General features: G+C 38.7%; 2 protein-coding genes across 2 annotated transcripts in view; one reads left to right on the top strand and one right to left on the bottom strand.

Moving 5' to 3' along the window:
- Positions 1-1,311: 1,311 nt before the first annotated feature.
- Positions 1,312-3,081, bottom strand: LOC139941811 (uncharacterized). Its single transcript, XM_071938470.1, has one exon. It carries the CDS (start codon positions 3,079-3,081, stop codon positions 1,312-1,314), a length of 1,770 nt encoding a protein of 589 aa, XP_071794571.1.
- Positions 3,082-10,629: 7,548 nt separating this feature from the next.
- Positions 10,630-16,682, top strand: part of LOC139935027 (uncharacterized) — a 30,223-nt gene continuing 24,170 nt past the window's right edge. Inside the window, exons 1-5 of the mRNA XM_071929481.1 lie at positions 10,630-11,092; positions 12,039-12,217; positions 12,677-12,747; positions 14,722-14,885; positions 16,189-16,304. Coding sequence (XP_071785582.1) covers positions 10,789-11,092; positions 12,039-12,217; positions 12,677-12,747; positions 14,722-14,885; positions 16,189-16,304 — 834 coding nt within the window. The 5' untranslated portion in view covers positions 10,630-10,788. The remainder of the gene's footprint in view (positions 11,093-12,038; positions 12,218-12,676; positions 12,748-14,721; positions 14,886-16,188; positions 16,305-16,682) is intronic.

The following is a 16,682-nucleotide window of genomic DNA, read 5'->3' as shown; positions in this document are numbered from 1 at the left end:
CTTCCCTTTAAACTTGTGGCGTTTTGGAGGTACCTTCACTGAAAGTGTTCTTTAAGATTTCACATGTTTTAAAGCCTGCACCAATGGCAGTGTGATGATGTCATAATTATTACTATTATTGTTTTTAGATTTATTAATTTACATTACACTTTGTACAATAATTGTTGATTTCCTTTTACGGCGCATAGGGATCTCACGGTGATATGCGCTATATAAGAATGGTTTTGATATCATTATCATTATCATTATCATTATCATTATCATTATCATTATCATTATCATTATCATTATCATTATCATTATCATTATCATTATCATTATCATTATCATTATCATTATCATTATCATTATCATTATCATTATCATTATCATTATCATTATCATTATCATTATCATTATCATTATCATTATCATTATCATTATCATTATCATTATCATTATCATTATCATTATCATTATCATTATCATTATCATTATCATTATCATTATCATTATCATTATCATTATCATTATCATTATCATTATCATTATCATTATCATTATCATTATCATTATCATTATCATTATCATTATCATTATCATTATCATTATCATTATCATTATCATTATCATTATCATTATCATTATCATTATCATTATCATTATCATTATCATTATCATTATCATTATCATTATCATTATCATTATCATTATCATTATCATTATCATTATCATTATCATTATCATTATCATTATCATTATCATTATCATTATCATTATCATTATCATTATCATTATCATTATCATTATCATTATCATTATCATTATCATTATCATTATCATTATCATTATCATTATCATTATCATTATCATTATCATTATCATTATCATTATCATTATCATTATCATTATCATTATCATTATCATTATCATTATCATTATCATTATTATTATTATTATTATTATTATTATTATTATTATTATTATTATTATTATTATTATTATTATTATTATTATTATTATTATTATTATTATTATTATTATTATTATTATTATTATTATTATTATTATTATTATTATTATTATTATTATTATTATTATTATTATGTGTAGGCTGTTTGCACATTGTTGTGCTCTTGTTGTGTGTATTTAATTATTTCCTCGCATGTATGTACTTGTTTATTTTCAAATTAATTAACATTGCCTTATTTCAAATAATAATAATAATAATAATAATAATGTACATTTATAGGGCGCACATATCCATTGAAAATGCTCAAGGCGCCAACAAGAAAGTCATTAGAATGAAAAAACAAAACCGAAGGAAATTAATTAATTAAAAACAACTCCCATCAGAGGAGTTTTTAACTGTTTCTTAAATATTGATATGCTGGTGCATGACCTAATGGGTGGTGGTAAAGAGTTCCAGAGACGAGGGGCTGCTGCAGCAAAGGATCTATCCCCCCATGATCTGTTCATTCTAAACTCTACCAGTTTCATGTCTGTCGATGATCGGAGGCCGACTCTTCCCGGAACAGAATATTTGACATGGCACGATAAATATTGCGGTGCTAAACCAGACAAAGACTTGTAGGTTAGCAAGAGAATCTTATAAACAATACGCTCATTGATGGGCAGCCAGTGAAGTTCTTTAAGTATTGGATTGATTGATGCTGACCAGCTTGCTTGCACAACAAGACGGGCAGCTGAGTTTTGTGTCTTTTGCAGCCTATGGAGCAGATGTTTTGGAAGTCCGTACAGTAGTGCGTTACAGAAATCCAAACGAGAGGTGACAAAGGCGCGCACTAATTGTTGTGTAGCTTGAAGTGTAAAAAAATGCCTGATGGCACGGAGGTTACGCAGGCCATAATTAGCAAGTTTCACGCAATTTGATAGGTGATGAACCAGCGACAACTTGGGATCCAAGATAGCTCCAAGGTTCTTTACCTTCTCTGCAGGAACAACCAAGGACGACCCGATCTTTATATGGGGTACCACGACCTTGGAGAGTTGCTGTCTGGAACCCAACAGAACAAACTCTGTCTTTGACTCATTCAACTTCAGATGACTCTCACCCATCCACCGCTGAATGTCAGAGATGCAGCGCTCCATCTGAGAGATACAACTGTCTACATTCTCCTGAGTTGGTAAGCAAGAGATATACTGTTGTAAATCATCCGCATAAACGTGGTAGCCCAAATTGCACTTGGTGATGATATGCCGGAGGGGTAGCATGTACACACTGAAAAGCTGGGGGCCGAGAACCGATCCCTGTGGTACGGATGAATCCAGTTGAACAGTCTGTGAGGTTGCTTCTCGAAGATGTACTGCTTGAGATCGTTTAGACAGGTACGACTCAAACCAATCTACATTCTCCTGAGTTGGTAAGCAAGAGATATACTGTTGTAAATCATCCGCATAAACGTGGTAGCCCAAATTGCACTTGGTGATGATATGCCGGAGGGGTAGCATGTACACACTGAAAAGCTGGGGGCCGAGAACCGATCCCTGTGGTACGGATGAATCCAGTTGAACAGTCTGTGAGGTTGCTTCTCGAAGATGTACTGCTTGAGATCGTTTAGACAGGTACGACTCAAACCAATCTAAAGCTGTACCGCCAAGTCCAAGTTGTCGTAGCCTTGTCAGCAATGTTGGATGGTCGACGGTGTCAAAGGCAGAGCTAAGATCGAGAAGGACAAGGGCCGTAATTCTACCTCCATCCATCGCAAGAAGTACATCATTCATTACCCTTAGGAGAGCAGTTTCCACACCATGTCCAGCTCTGTAGGCAGACTGGAAGGGATCATGAGAACTATTGTCACTGATGAAAGATTGAAGGCGTATGGATACTATGCGCTCTAACACCTTTCCAACGTATCTCAAGTTGGCAACCGGGCGATAATTACTAAGACACTGCCTGTCTAAATTGGGTTTCTTCAAAAGTGGCTTTATGAGAGCATGTTGGAGAAGTACAGGAAAACACCCCGATTTCAGCGATGCATTCACAAGTTGAGTCACGTATGGGACAAAGTCATCCACAAACTCCTTAAGCAAGTTTGTCGGCAAAGGATCCAACCCACATGTTGAGGCTGGTGCAGTCATAATAACCTGTCTGACTTCAGTAAAAGAAGCTGGAGTGAAATCGGTCAAGAAAGGAGGTGGCAACTAAACCTCTCCCATGCTATCAGAACCGGCCATTGCAGAATTCTCACTTGCAAGGGTTTTCTGGATGTTGGCAACTTTTGCGACAAAGTGGTCAGAGAAACGATCAGCCAAACTCTGGTCAGATGTGCCATCTGGTAATTTCGGTTCCTGTTTCTTGTGAAGGAGAGTGTCAACAATCTCAAAAAGGCGCTTCTGGTCACCGTTGCAAGCGATTATGGATGACGTGTAATAATGTTTTTCGGCTGTCTTGATAAGGTGAGAAACCTTCTGTCGTTGTGTTGTATATCGTACCCGGTCTTCATCTATACGTGTTGCACGCCACCGGCGCTCAAGTCTACGTTTCTTGCATTTCGCTTCCTGGATGTCCTCATTCATCCATGGGGATTTGGGTCTGAGAACTACGCTCCTCAACCTAGCAGGAGCATGTCTATCCAGCAGGGCCCGAAGAGTTGTGTCATACTCAAAACAAGACGGTGTATCTTGGAAATCAATTAATGACAGAGATTGATGAATGTCCCGACAGAACTCTTCTTTGTTTAATGTGCGCAGTCGACGAGTACTGATGGTTTTTCGCAGAGAAGATGGTTTTTGCAACAATAGGTCACACGTTATGGCAAAATGATCCGACAAGCCAGGGTGTACTGATATGTTAGAAACAACATGTTCACATTCACGGGTAATGAGTAGGTCAAGTGTGTTCCCAAGACGATGTGTTGACTCCTCGATGTGCTGCTTCATCCCGTAGCACGATAGGAGGTTCATGAAGTTATTGCCATTGTGATCATCTCTGTCATTTACCCATATGTTAAAGTCGCCCATCAACACAATGTCAGATGGACGAAATAGGTACTCATCAAGCATTGAGCTAAACTCTTCTAAGAATAGACTGAAAGGTAAACGCCTACCATTCTCATCAGTTGTCTCAGTGCGATAAACAATGACAAATCTCAATGTAGAAGAATTGCTTGAAACGTGAGCATGGAGTGACTCAAATGTTCGGTATTGCTGTGAAACCTGGATGCTAACTGAGAGCGAGGATTTATATAAGAGTCCGACTCCCCCCCCCCCCCCCCAGTTTTGCCAAGCCTCGGTTTGTGGTCAAATCTATAGCCCAATGGTGTAAGGGCACGAATGATGACATCATCACCGTCCTTCAGCCAAGTTTCACATACAGCTACAATATCCAACTCATTCTCAAGTACAAAGTCAACAAACTCAGTTGTTTTATTTCGGATAGATTGCACATTAATTATGCAAAGCTTAGTTAGGGATGTCACAGGTGATATATAGATCAAATTCTCCTTGTTTTGACTTCTCAAGGGGTAGCATGAACTTGATCGTCTTCTTGAAATAGGATAAGCATGTATAGCATGTTGGCGTTTAACAAAGGCTCGTTGACCTCGCTTTGTTGGCTTAACTCTGCAAATACCATTGTCCACTATTGCATGGTATACATCCACATCTAATCGAGCCTTTGTACACATTTCCCTGATGGAGAGCAGCTCCTTCCTGGAATAGACTAGACCTGGCATTGTTGTTGTTTCGGTCCAATGAATCAGAACAATAGTCAGCAGGACAAGTCTTGCCAATTGAGCCATTCAGTTCCAAGAAAAAGCACTCAAGTGATGACAGGACAAAGGATCAATATAACACTGAAGAACAGGTAGAGTGATGGCTGAAGTGTTGGATATGGTGACACTCCAGTCAAAAAAAAACACACAAATTGTGACGAAAATTTGCGGCTCCAGGTTGGCACTCAAGGGTACCAAAATGTCCAGTAATGTCAGTGATTGTGCCCCAACCAGCTGGCAGAGAAAGTAAACCGAGATCTCCAAATAAAGTGACAGAAATTATACAATATGAGGGTAAATAATTACCATGGTTTTGTTTTGATCTGTAAATTTAAAGAATCAGTTATTTATTTTCCTTTTCCTGTAACTGACGGTTTTTTCGCTGTTGGTTTGGAAAAAAATTGACCTTGACCAACGTGAGCCATATTATAATAATTATTATTATTATTATTATAATATCATCAATTTATTATTGATTCGAGTCCATTTTTCCGTCATTGTGCTTATTGCCAATTACTTTTAAGTAGTGCCTAATGCTCAAAGAATAATTATTAAAATTTTCTCTTACCATTGCTAATTTCGAACTGATCACATTATACTAATTTGCTCTCACTGTCTTTTTCTAAGGAAAAGCAGACATAAATATTACCATTTTGGCGCCAGTCACTAAAAGTTAGTCTCATGTACACATTTTTTTCCATGGGGGGGATCTCCTGCAACAGCGATGTGGCAGATTCTACCTGCCCGTCCCTCCGAGATTACTATTCCATAAATGGGTGCACCAACCATAGAGACTGAATCAATGCGCCTAGCCTCATTCATAATCTATGCCCTCAAAACATTCTGTAAATTACAGATTTACAGAAATTATCACCTCTGTGATGGTTTGTTTTCTTTTAGACAGCCGTAGCTCGGGGACCCTATAGAATACCCCCCCCCCCCCCTTAAAATAGAAAAGAAAACCGAAGTTCAGATAATTTTTGTGTTATTGTTTTTAATGACTGAGGGCCTGTGTATTGTTGTCATTATTGTCATTTAGCGTTGGTTGAATAGGACGTTTATTTAATGGGGGTGCATCCCTACATACTGTAGACCTACAGAGAACTATGTATTTTCGTCACTAGGCGCAAGTTGGGGAATTCGTCGGGCTGACATGATGTTGCCTGGCTGGACGCAATTGTTTTTTTCTGTAGGCCTACGTCCAAAATGCCACTGTTGTTCTAGTGCTTCTTAATGCGGGATTTTGTTTCTAAATCGATTAAAAAAAAGGTTTTAAAAAAAGTCTGGAAGTTTGTTTGAGGACGGCAACTCTATATTTCTACTAAAGAAACCAAATTGCGACCGGTGTGGCGGTTTCAGTCTTCCGCCGTGTTCAGTTTTCCGGGACCCAGTAAAGCATAATAGCAAGTGACTTCTTTCGCTTGCTGTGCGCAGGCGTCGCATGACGTAATGTTACCGTATTTGGTCATTCGGAAAACTGAACACGCCGGAAAGTTGAAACCGCCACACCTGACGCCATTATCAGCAATCAACATGTAACTCCGTATGCAACTATTGCTTGCTGAGATGCCCGCATGGCGTGTTTGAATTCCAAAAATAGATAATAGAGCTCAAACTAACTCATCAAGCCACTCTCTTGCGCTTTCGAGCCACAAACACGCGTGCCTTCAGATGCACGATATAAAAGGATTCAGCCGAAGTTTTTGGGGAAGTTTTTTTTTAGGCTACCTCTTTTCAAAAACCTACGTTGCTCAAAGCGTGGAGGTACCATGCTCAGAAGGGTACGTTTCTCACCATGGCTCGTAATTCCAATAAAAGGTTTTATGCTAAAATTTATTTCTTAGTATTTACCCAAAAATCGCAAGTATATTACTCAGGTGTAAACTCACGACCTTTGCAATTATATAGCAGTGTCATATCAACTAGAACACCAAGACTGCGCGGTGGCTCGAGGCAGTTCGAATCCTATGTTTAGCAGCGGGTAGGCCTACTGATGTTGAATTTGTATCGGGATAAACAAAATATAAATATATATTTTTCTTTTGCCTACGATTTTTTTCACAGAACTCGGTTAAGTTCGGAGTATACAGTGCTATTACAGACATCGATGTATATGGGTAAAAACAACAAAATGAATATTCTTCATCACCGATGCAATCTATCAAATCGGTTGCAGCACCCATCTGCTAAAACATACGATTCGAACTGCCTCTAGCCAACTCAGTGGTAGTTGATGACACTGCTCCAGAAGGTCGTGGGTTCAAATCCCACTCGAGTCATATGCCTGTGATTTTGTTTTCACAGAACTCGGGTAACGTCCTGCAGTGCTTAGCCAAAAATGACTTAACATTATTTTAACATTACAATTACGATGCATTTAACATTAAACTAGCGGGATGCCGCGCTTCGCGCGGCACCCCGCTAGATGAGGAGGATTTTAGTATGTTGTAAAAGGTAATGTGGGGGCAAGGGAGGTATTCTTAGAGGTAATAATCATTTCGTAGGATTGGATTAGAAATTGTATTTATAATTGGTTTGGAAATTTGTCATTAATGTTGTGTTTTGATAAATAATAAATTGTTGAGCGTGCACAACTTAGTTGTGAAACGTCGCGACGCGTCGCCTCCCCTCCTCACCTTATCTCTTGCGTTCTCCAACTAAAGGAATTGGTATTTGTATCTGGAATTGAGCTTTAATATTGGGGATGGGTATACTTGGCAATGATGGTACTTGGCATGATATGTAGGGTATTTCGTAATATTTTAGGGTTGATCGAGCGGGCCAACGCATTGTCCGTAATGTGGATTATGTTTCGCCTCATTTACGCATAGTTTTAATTCAATCGGCTTTTGTCATTGTGTAAATTTTATCCACTGCACTGAGTATTTCTCAGCTAAGATGACTGTAAGAGTAATAATGCTTAGTAATAAATATAGCACGTACACTGCTCCAATGACACACTTATTTTATTGTGTTGAGCACATTTGGTATAATTCAGTTACACGGATTTGAGTGGTCTAAGTCTGGTCTCCCCCCTCAACAATAATCACCGCTGCTAATAGCACAGGAGAAATCCGACTAAAAAGGCTTGTATGAAAGTGGTACCCTCTTTTAAAACAAACTCATAATCACAGCCACTAATAATAGCCGCGGAGTTTATCTGACTGAAAAGGAAGCTTCGAAGAAGTTCTGGTATACAGCAGATAAAAAAAACGCGCCAGTTGGTATGGACTTTAACGACAAAGTCAATTTCTCAGATTGTATTGAAAATAAATATATTTAATGATTGGTTGATATAACTGTTGAATGATTTTTGCTTTGTTTCCAATGACGTGTACACGATTTTAGAATCTAAGGCCCCATTCATCGTGATTTATTGAGCGTACGTCCAACGACGCATACAAAGTTGTCTGAGCACCAAATAAAGCGAGTTTTCGGAACATGCTGTGCAACATCTAATCTACTGTTTTTACCACCACTTTTGGGAGTAACAGAGCGTCGGCCTCATTAATTTTTAGTTTATTGTCATATCAATTAATTCTCATGTAAACTTTCTGGTTAACATCCGCCGTGGCGCGCGTCCCGCGTGACGAAGTCCCCTGATAAAACATCCAATTTTATAATAATGTTATCATAATTATCTGTGGAACCCTATACAAACTAAAAAAAATAGAAACGGTAGTTTTATTGGTCTTTAATAACTTCTCCTATATTCTCTCACTTAATTCACTTTCAGAAAACATTTGCCTAGTTATTTTGAGGGTTTGTATGCCAGCTACCCCTACATCCTCTCACTTAATTCACTTTCAGAAAACATTTGCCTTGTTGTTTTAAGGGTTTGTAGGCCAGTTTGGTTAATTTCGTAGAGAAATTCGTAAAAAGCACCCGATTCAGCTACACATGATGGCTCTTTCGATAACAAAACCCGACGGCCGATTGCTTATTACAAAAAGGATTTGGCAAAATCTACATCCTGAGTCCTGACCAGGCTGCGTTCTAACAATTTTGTTGCTTCAGAACTTTGAATGGAATGTTCGTTTACAGCTTCAAAACAGCCGTTGATGTTTCACAAAGTTCGTAACTATAGGCCTTTTCACACGAGGAAAATAAGCAGGGGGTCCTTGGTCTTAAGAACACAACGTTGTTTAATCCACATCGTGTGAAAGGTACCTCTGCTTAAATAGGCACGGGTCCCTGGTCTTTTTAAGACCAAGGTCCAAACCTCCGTCTTAAAAACACAACGTTGTGAAAATTATAACACGATCGTCCGTGTGTGCTGTGTGAATGGAAATTGCTTGCGTAATGAAGGACCCTGGTGTGGCTGGAGCTACCACGCATGCGCGCAAGAAGAAACACATGGTGCAAGAAAATCAAGATGTTCGACCCCGTTATACGATAACGTTAAACCTTTGAGCATGTTCATGAGAACGTGTGTGCACGACTCCTTCAAGAGAGCAAGTTTTCAGTGTTTAGCATGAAATCGTTGAGATATCACAACTACACGTTCATTCTTTGTACAAAAACAAATCTTTTTTTTTAGGGGCCGTCGATTCACGACAGTGCAGGAAAATGTTTGGTACATACGGACGTTGGCGATGCGGATCAGTGAAATGGACAATTAACAATGTTGACCTCTAGCACCACAAAAGACGAATGTACTGAGACAAGGGAGGGACGTTGGTTTCTGCGCCGTGTGAAAGGTCCTGTTTGAGTTTGACCAACATCCTTGGTCAAGACAACTGGCACCGGGGCCCAAGAACCCTAGTTTGACGTCGTGTGGAAAGGGCTTATGAAAGCATACTATTCTTAAACGGTGATTTCATGTACTCTTTTGTAGGTTTAACTGGCAAAACCTATACAATGTATATGAAAAGAATCAGTAATGCATTTACTTTCTTTTTGAAAATATTTCAACTTTGCGTGTATACGTTCTGTGTGTGGGTGATGACATATGGACTGTACCACTAATGGTGCGGAGTTAAATGGAACAAATAAAGTTTCACAACAATGGGTTGCTGTTTGATGCGCCGAAAAAATGCTGGAAAGTTGGGTAGGCCTACATGAGTGACTTAATTGTAATAAACACATATGTAACAGATGCATGTATTAAAGCCTAATGTTTTTTATTTAACTCGCGAAATTAAACCCCCCTGTACAAAATGGTTATACACAATGCCATCTCTGCGAAACATCAATGAGTCACTCTGGAATGTTAATGGGAGTCCGAGGTTGCCACCCACTTCAAACCTAAAGAGGTGGCTCTGTGTGCAGCCTACAGCTCCCCCCCCCCCCAGACCAACAGGTGGCCCATATCAAAACCAGACAACCACAGAGGTGACTCTGTGTGCAGCCTACGGCTTCCCCCTTCGACCAACAGGTGGCCCATATCAAAACCAAACATCTACACATGTAAGGAGATATCGCTCGTGACTCCAGCAAATCAGACAACTCGTAAGAGGGAGTTCGGTTCAGGGTTTTGTAGACTTGCAACCCGACGTCTGTAACGATACAACCGTGTTGGATTCCACAAGGATGCCATGCCACTGGACCTTCTAATTTTCAATCCAAGATGGCGCTGGTTACGCTTTTAATAGTATAGATGGCGCTGGTTACGCTTTTAATAGTATAGATGCTCGGACGTTTAGAAATATTAAACAAAATGTTTCCTGGGTGCTTTTCGAGAAAGAATAATTTAACGGTCACTGGAACTACCCATAAATTGAGCAGAGGTTAAAGAGCAAAATTATCGATTTCTCCTTTACTGTAAAAAGCTGTGAGACTTTTAGAGTATTTGTAATCAATTATTATTATTATTATATTTTTAGCATTAATTTTTTGAGTTTGCACCTTGCACACGACGTACGACGTGCTGTTTTGCGCCCTCTGTTGGCCGCCAGAAGTCAGTCCATGATCTTTCACCCCTGGTTCACAGTCGTCTGTCGCTGTGTCACGATTTTCAGATTTTACGATAATGTGAGTGTGAAAATATCACGTTTTACAACAAAACTATTGTTTGTAGGTGGAAAGGTTTGAAACTGTTGTTCGTTCGGTCTAGTTATACATTACATCATCCATGGAGTCAACTCTTCAACTAGTTTGTGGCGCAAAGAAACTCGATCGGGACCGAGGAATAGCCGAGCTCCAGCGCCTTGTCAACGACGCTGATCCCCCGGGGCTGGAGCGTCTAGAGACGGCGCTAACAAGCCTTCTGCGCAGTCAGAATTCGCAGACGTCGTGGGAGAAACGACAGGGTGTTCTGCTCGGCTCCAAGCAGGTAGTGGCTCACGAATGGAGCAGCGAAACATTCTGCACACAGCTTCGTTTGTATGCTATCCATTCCCTGAACGATGAGGAGGCCAGGGTTCGACTTGCAGCCGGTAAATTTATTTTATAATTCTTTTATTTTTTGGAAAAACAATTTAACCAACCAACGATTATCTCTTTCTGAAGTAAAGTGCATGATAAGGACAACAATCGTTCATATTAAAAAGGAGGCCTAGAAAAACACTTAGCAACTAAACAAACTTATGAGAAAATTTTCCCTAAAATGCTCAGTTTCTCGTCCGTGCAAGTACTGCATTTTATTTTTATAATGTTACAAAGTCCCTCCTCCAGACAGTCGTTGGGAGGAGGGTTACTTTATAGCAACTAGTGTGGTACTACTCTAGACCATGGAGGTAGAATTAGACCCAGTAACTGGGGCGCTGTATTCCTTTTTCGAAACTCTGACATTTTCTGTCATACTAGCATGACAGAAAATGTCAAAATTTTGAAAAAGGAATGCAGCGCCCCAGTTACTGGGTCTTAGTACTACTCCTAGAACTATTCCGAGTCGTTTGTATCCACGAACCTCAAACATGTATGTAGGTTATCAGTATCATGTCTTACAAACACCAGCGCTTAGTTTTGACCTTTATATTCAATTATCCCTTTTACATTTTTTTTTAATATCCAATCTTGCTAAAATTAGGGTCTAAGTGGTCTTTGAACTCTCAAGATTTACATGGGGGGTCCAGAAAATCCACTCCGCACAGTCAAAGTTGTTAAAAAGTTAAATAAAATTCCACCGACACCGAAATCAGTTCGGCTGAGGTGGTCTCAATTCAAAGTCATTCAATTAAAATATTATTTTAGTGAGAAATTACTTCTTCCTCAAAAACTACGGTCCTTCAGTGGGAACCGTTTCTCACAATGTTTGATACTATAAACAGCTCTCGATTGCTCAATTACCAAGTAAATTTTTAAGCTACATTTGAGTAATTACCAATAGTGTCCACTGCCTTTTTTTTTTTATAATGTACCTTTGCTTTGTCATGATTGCAGGTGAGGTTTTGGGTGCTCTGTGCAAGCGATGTGGTCCAGAGGTATACCAGTCAGTCTATGAGCTGATCCATGATGGAGTCAAGAATAACTTAGAGCGTATTCCCATGTCAGATCGGAGTCAGGGAGAAAGAGAGAGTGCCACCACACTCATGGAAAAACTCGCAGTTCAGCATGAACGGGTAAGAATTGTGAATGAGAGTTTGCCATTTTTTAAAGCTAAATCAATCACAAGAACTATCCCTCTGCCCTCACTGGCACCCATTTACCCCAGGGTGGAGAGAAGCGATACAGTTTAACAGTTTTTTGCTCAGAGACACAAGTGGCACGTCCGGGATTTGAACCCACACTCTTTACATGTATCTGCTCAGCCACAACACCCTTTTTGGGGCCACTGGGAAGAGCTTGCTGGGTCCTTTTTATTGAATCAACCTAGATGTTAGGTTATTGACAAACTTAAATTCAATTGTCATGTATTTCTTTTGACCTGCAACTTCAAAACAAATTTCAAACCATTTAATTCTTTTTTTCTGAATGACCACTATACAAAAAACTCAAAAACATTCCGTTTTGTTGTTTATATTTTTAAAATAGTAGAAAGAATTTTAACCAGTGTCTGTTTTGTTTTGCTTTATTTTCAGGGAGGGGGAGTGACAGCGGAACAGATATTTCATGATACTGCAGGCTGGAAAAATCTTGAGACGTGGATGAAGTATGTATTGAATTCATTCAAGATCTGTTTCTTCATTTTACATGTATTCTTCGTAAACTAGCACAGAGGGTGAAGGAGTTGAATCAAGTTAAAGAAACTTGTTGCCTTGGATCGGTCGAGTTGGTCTTTGAAATGAGTTTGTAACCGTTTGTTATAGAATGCTATGTGATTAGAAAATTCTTTTAAAAGTAGAATATAATGATCCACACAAGCATCACTAGAAATTGCACGGTTTTTCTTATTACATTTTTTTTGTCGACAAACACGGTCGGCCATTTAGTGTAGTCAAATATGGAAAAAAGTAAGTCAAAGTAAAAGGAAAACCCCGCAATTTAGAGGCAATTGTGTGTGGATCATTGTATTCTACTTAAAACATCTTTCTAAAACCATCTGCATTTGATACTAACAATTCAGACGCTTTTCAAAGACCAACTCGACCAATCCAAGGCGACGTGTTCCTTTAACAGATTGGATTATAGATAGACCTTGCACATGATGCCATTTGAGCATTTTTACCTATCAGGCAATCTCGATGGTCCACTTGGTAAGACACTGCTCTAGAATTGCAAGGATCTGGGGTTCGAAACCCACCCAAGTACATGTAATATATGCCTGTGATTTTATTCACAGAACGAGCTGAGATTGTACTGAGTCTACAGTGCTGACACACAGGTGTTAGGGTAAAACCAAAACTAATATTTTATATCCCTGATGCAAATTTAACATGTGCTACATGTTGAGTAAGGCGCCCTCGGCTAGTGGTGAAAAGAAGATTGCTTAAAATTGTTATTATTATTATTATTATTGTTATTATTATTATTATTATTATTATTATTATTATTATTATTATTATTATTATTATTATTATTATTATTATTATTATTATTATTATTATTATTATTATTATTATTATTATTATTATTATTATTGTTATTGTTATTGTTGTTGTTGTTGTTGTTGTTGTTGTTGTTGTTGTTGTTGTTGTTGTTGTTGTTGTTGTTGTTGTTGTTGTTGTTGCTGTTGCTGTTGCTGTTGCTGTTGCTGTTGCTGTTGCTGTTGCTGTTGCTGTTGCTGTTGCTGTTGCTGTTGCTGTTATTATTATTATTATTATTATTATTATTATTATTATTATTATTATTATTATTATTATCATTATCATTATCATTATCATTATCATTATCATTATCATTATCATTATCATTATCATTATCATTATCATTATTATTATTATTATTATTATTATTATTATTATTATTATTATTATTATTATTATTATTATTATTATTATTATTATTATTATTATTATTATTATTGTCCCATACTGTGCGCTGATTTGACGTATGTATGTACATGCCAATATTTAATTGTTTCATCACCATTTTGCCTCTAAAGACAAGTTTTTACTTCACGTAAAGCAAGTGCGAAGCAAACGGCAAGATACAGATTTTGTTCCTTGGATTCAAGGAAGTTGGCTTTGCTTTTGTAATTCGCTTGAAGTATAAAGCGGGCTCAAAAGCGGGTATAAAACTCACAAACCCAAAACCGTTTGACGCCATGAAAAGTGTTTGATCCTAGCTATAGTGGTGCCATAACCCTAGAATTCTGTGGTAGGTAGAGCCATGAAATTGGGCCCAGCTTTAGACAAAATGGCCGGTCTTTGTTTCAAATCCCACCTGATGCCTGAGGTAGCTGTGGATTAAAAAGAAGAAAAAAATATTGTTCTTTATCTGTAAGGCAATTATACCGAAATTTGTTCACAAATACACAGATTTTACATGTACAAGGAATGAACAAAGATGCAAACAAGAAGGATTTGAAACTTTGCATGGTGTGAGTGTAATCAGGTGAGGTTTACGATAGCACCATGTGTAAACCTCTTTTGAGTAGTGTTGGTTCTGAGAAGAACCGGTAATTGTCAACTCAATGTTTGGATCGGTCTGCTCTGATTGTCTTCTCTCTTTCTACCTTCTTAAGGTGCTTAGAGGCAGTCATCAACGGATGTGGTCCTCGGTTCCTTCCTTACATTACACAGGATCTCCTGGATCTTATCTTCCAGACTCTCAACCACACCAACCGCTTTGTCAGGGAGACTGGTTACTATGTGACGTCATCCCTGGTTAGCTGCTCCAGTTCAAGAGGTATGTTGTTTGCATTGTATGAATTGAACTTAGGGTGTTGTGGTCATAATATAATATCAAAGTCTTACATTATAGCGCACATATCTACCAAACAAGGTACTCAATGCGCTGAGTATATACAAACTTTCAGAAAGATAGGTTATTGCAGTGAAGGATTCTGAGACCCAATAATGTAGCACTTTACAAGGTGCTACGGTGATGAAGCAGCCACAACCAGGAACCCCGGGGCAAACCCTCCTCTTTTCGTTAAGTGCACTGGGTTCTTTTACATGCGTTACACAACACATGGAACCAACGGCTTTACGTCCCATCCGAAGGACGAAGCAATGGTAAAGTGTCTTATTTAAGGACACAAGTGTCACGGCTGGGGATTCGAACCCACACTCTGCTGATCAGAAACACCAGAGTTTGAAAACGTGCTCTTAACCGCTCGGCCACGAAACTTCCACGGTCAATGCGTCTTTGTAACTGTGTACAAGCCGTCTAGTGTTTAAGTCTTCTATTGTAGAAGCCGTTTAGTGAACATGCCGTATAGGATGTAAAAGCCGTCTAGTATACATGTCGTCTAGTATACGTATTTTGTACAAACTGTTCAGTGAACAAGCAATCTAGTGTACAAGCAATCTAGTGTACAAGCAATCTAGTGTACAAGCAATCTAGTGTACAAGCCGTCTAGTGTACAAGCCGTCTAGTGTACAAGCCGTCTAGTGTACAAGCCGTCTAGTGTACAAGCCATCTTTTTTAAGGCAATCTAGTGCACAAGCAATCTAGGGTACAAGCCGTCTATGTAAGCCATCTTGTGTACAAGTCATACAGTGTAGAAACTGTTTAGTGTACAAGCTGTCTAACGTACATGCCATCTACATGTAACATACAAGCCGTCAAGTGTTCAAGCTATCCAGCACAAACATCATAGTGTACAAAATGCCTAGTGTACAAGCCGTTTGAAAAAAAGCATTGTCAAAAAGTCATTGTCAGTGTAGCTTAGCGCATGTGCCATGTACTAATAATAACCGTATTTTTAACGCGCCTTTTTCCAAAGGATACAAAGCGCCAGGTACTTACTGCAAGGTGATTGGGACAAAGTTTGAATTATGAGACCTAATCCTTAGCACCATAATATAATGGTTTAAAAGGTGCTGGGCGCAATATGCTGTAGTGTACAAACTGCTCATTTCATAACCACAAGTTTGGATGTCTAGTTCATTTAGTGTACAAAATAAACAGTTATCCGGTCATGTTTTATACTTGACTAAGCATATCATGTGTAACTAAAGTAAGTTATGACCTGTTTGAATATCAGATGAGAGTGATGTGATGGAGGTATGCTGTGAGCTGACGGGTGACAATCCGGTCTTACAGTACGGAGAGCAACTTTCTGAACACCTGGCTGACGGTTTAGCAGACAATTGGAGTCAGGTAAATTGAGCAAATTTATATTATAATTATTTGATTATAAAGAGGATACACAACATTGGTACATGTACATGAGTAAGATTCAAAATATAATCTTTACAGATTTACACTTCTTACATAATATAATAAATAGTAATAATATCGGAGTCTTATATAATAGCGCACAGATCTACCAAACAAGGTACTCATGGCGCTGAGTATACAAACTTTCAGAAAGGTTGCAGTGATGAATTCTGAGACCCAATTATTTAGCACCTACAGCAGCTTTAGCCAGGAACAACGGGGTAAACCCTTCTCTTTTTGATAAGTGCACTTGGTTCTTTTACATACGTTACACAAAACATGGGACAAATGGCTTTAGGTCCCATCCGAAGGGCAAAG

Source organism: Asterias amurensis, chromosome 1 (assembly GCF_032118995.1).
Source record: "Asterias amurensis chromosome 1, ASM3211899v1".
Taxonomy (NCBI): Eukaryota; Metazoa; Echinodermata; class Asteroidea; order Forcipulatida; family Asteriidae; genus Asterias; species Asterias amurensis.
The sequence above is the reverse complement of the archived record's forward strand: the minus strand, read 5'-3'. Positions and strand labels throughout refer to the sequence as shown.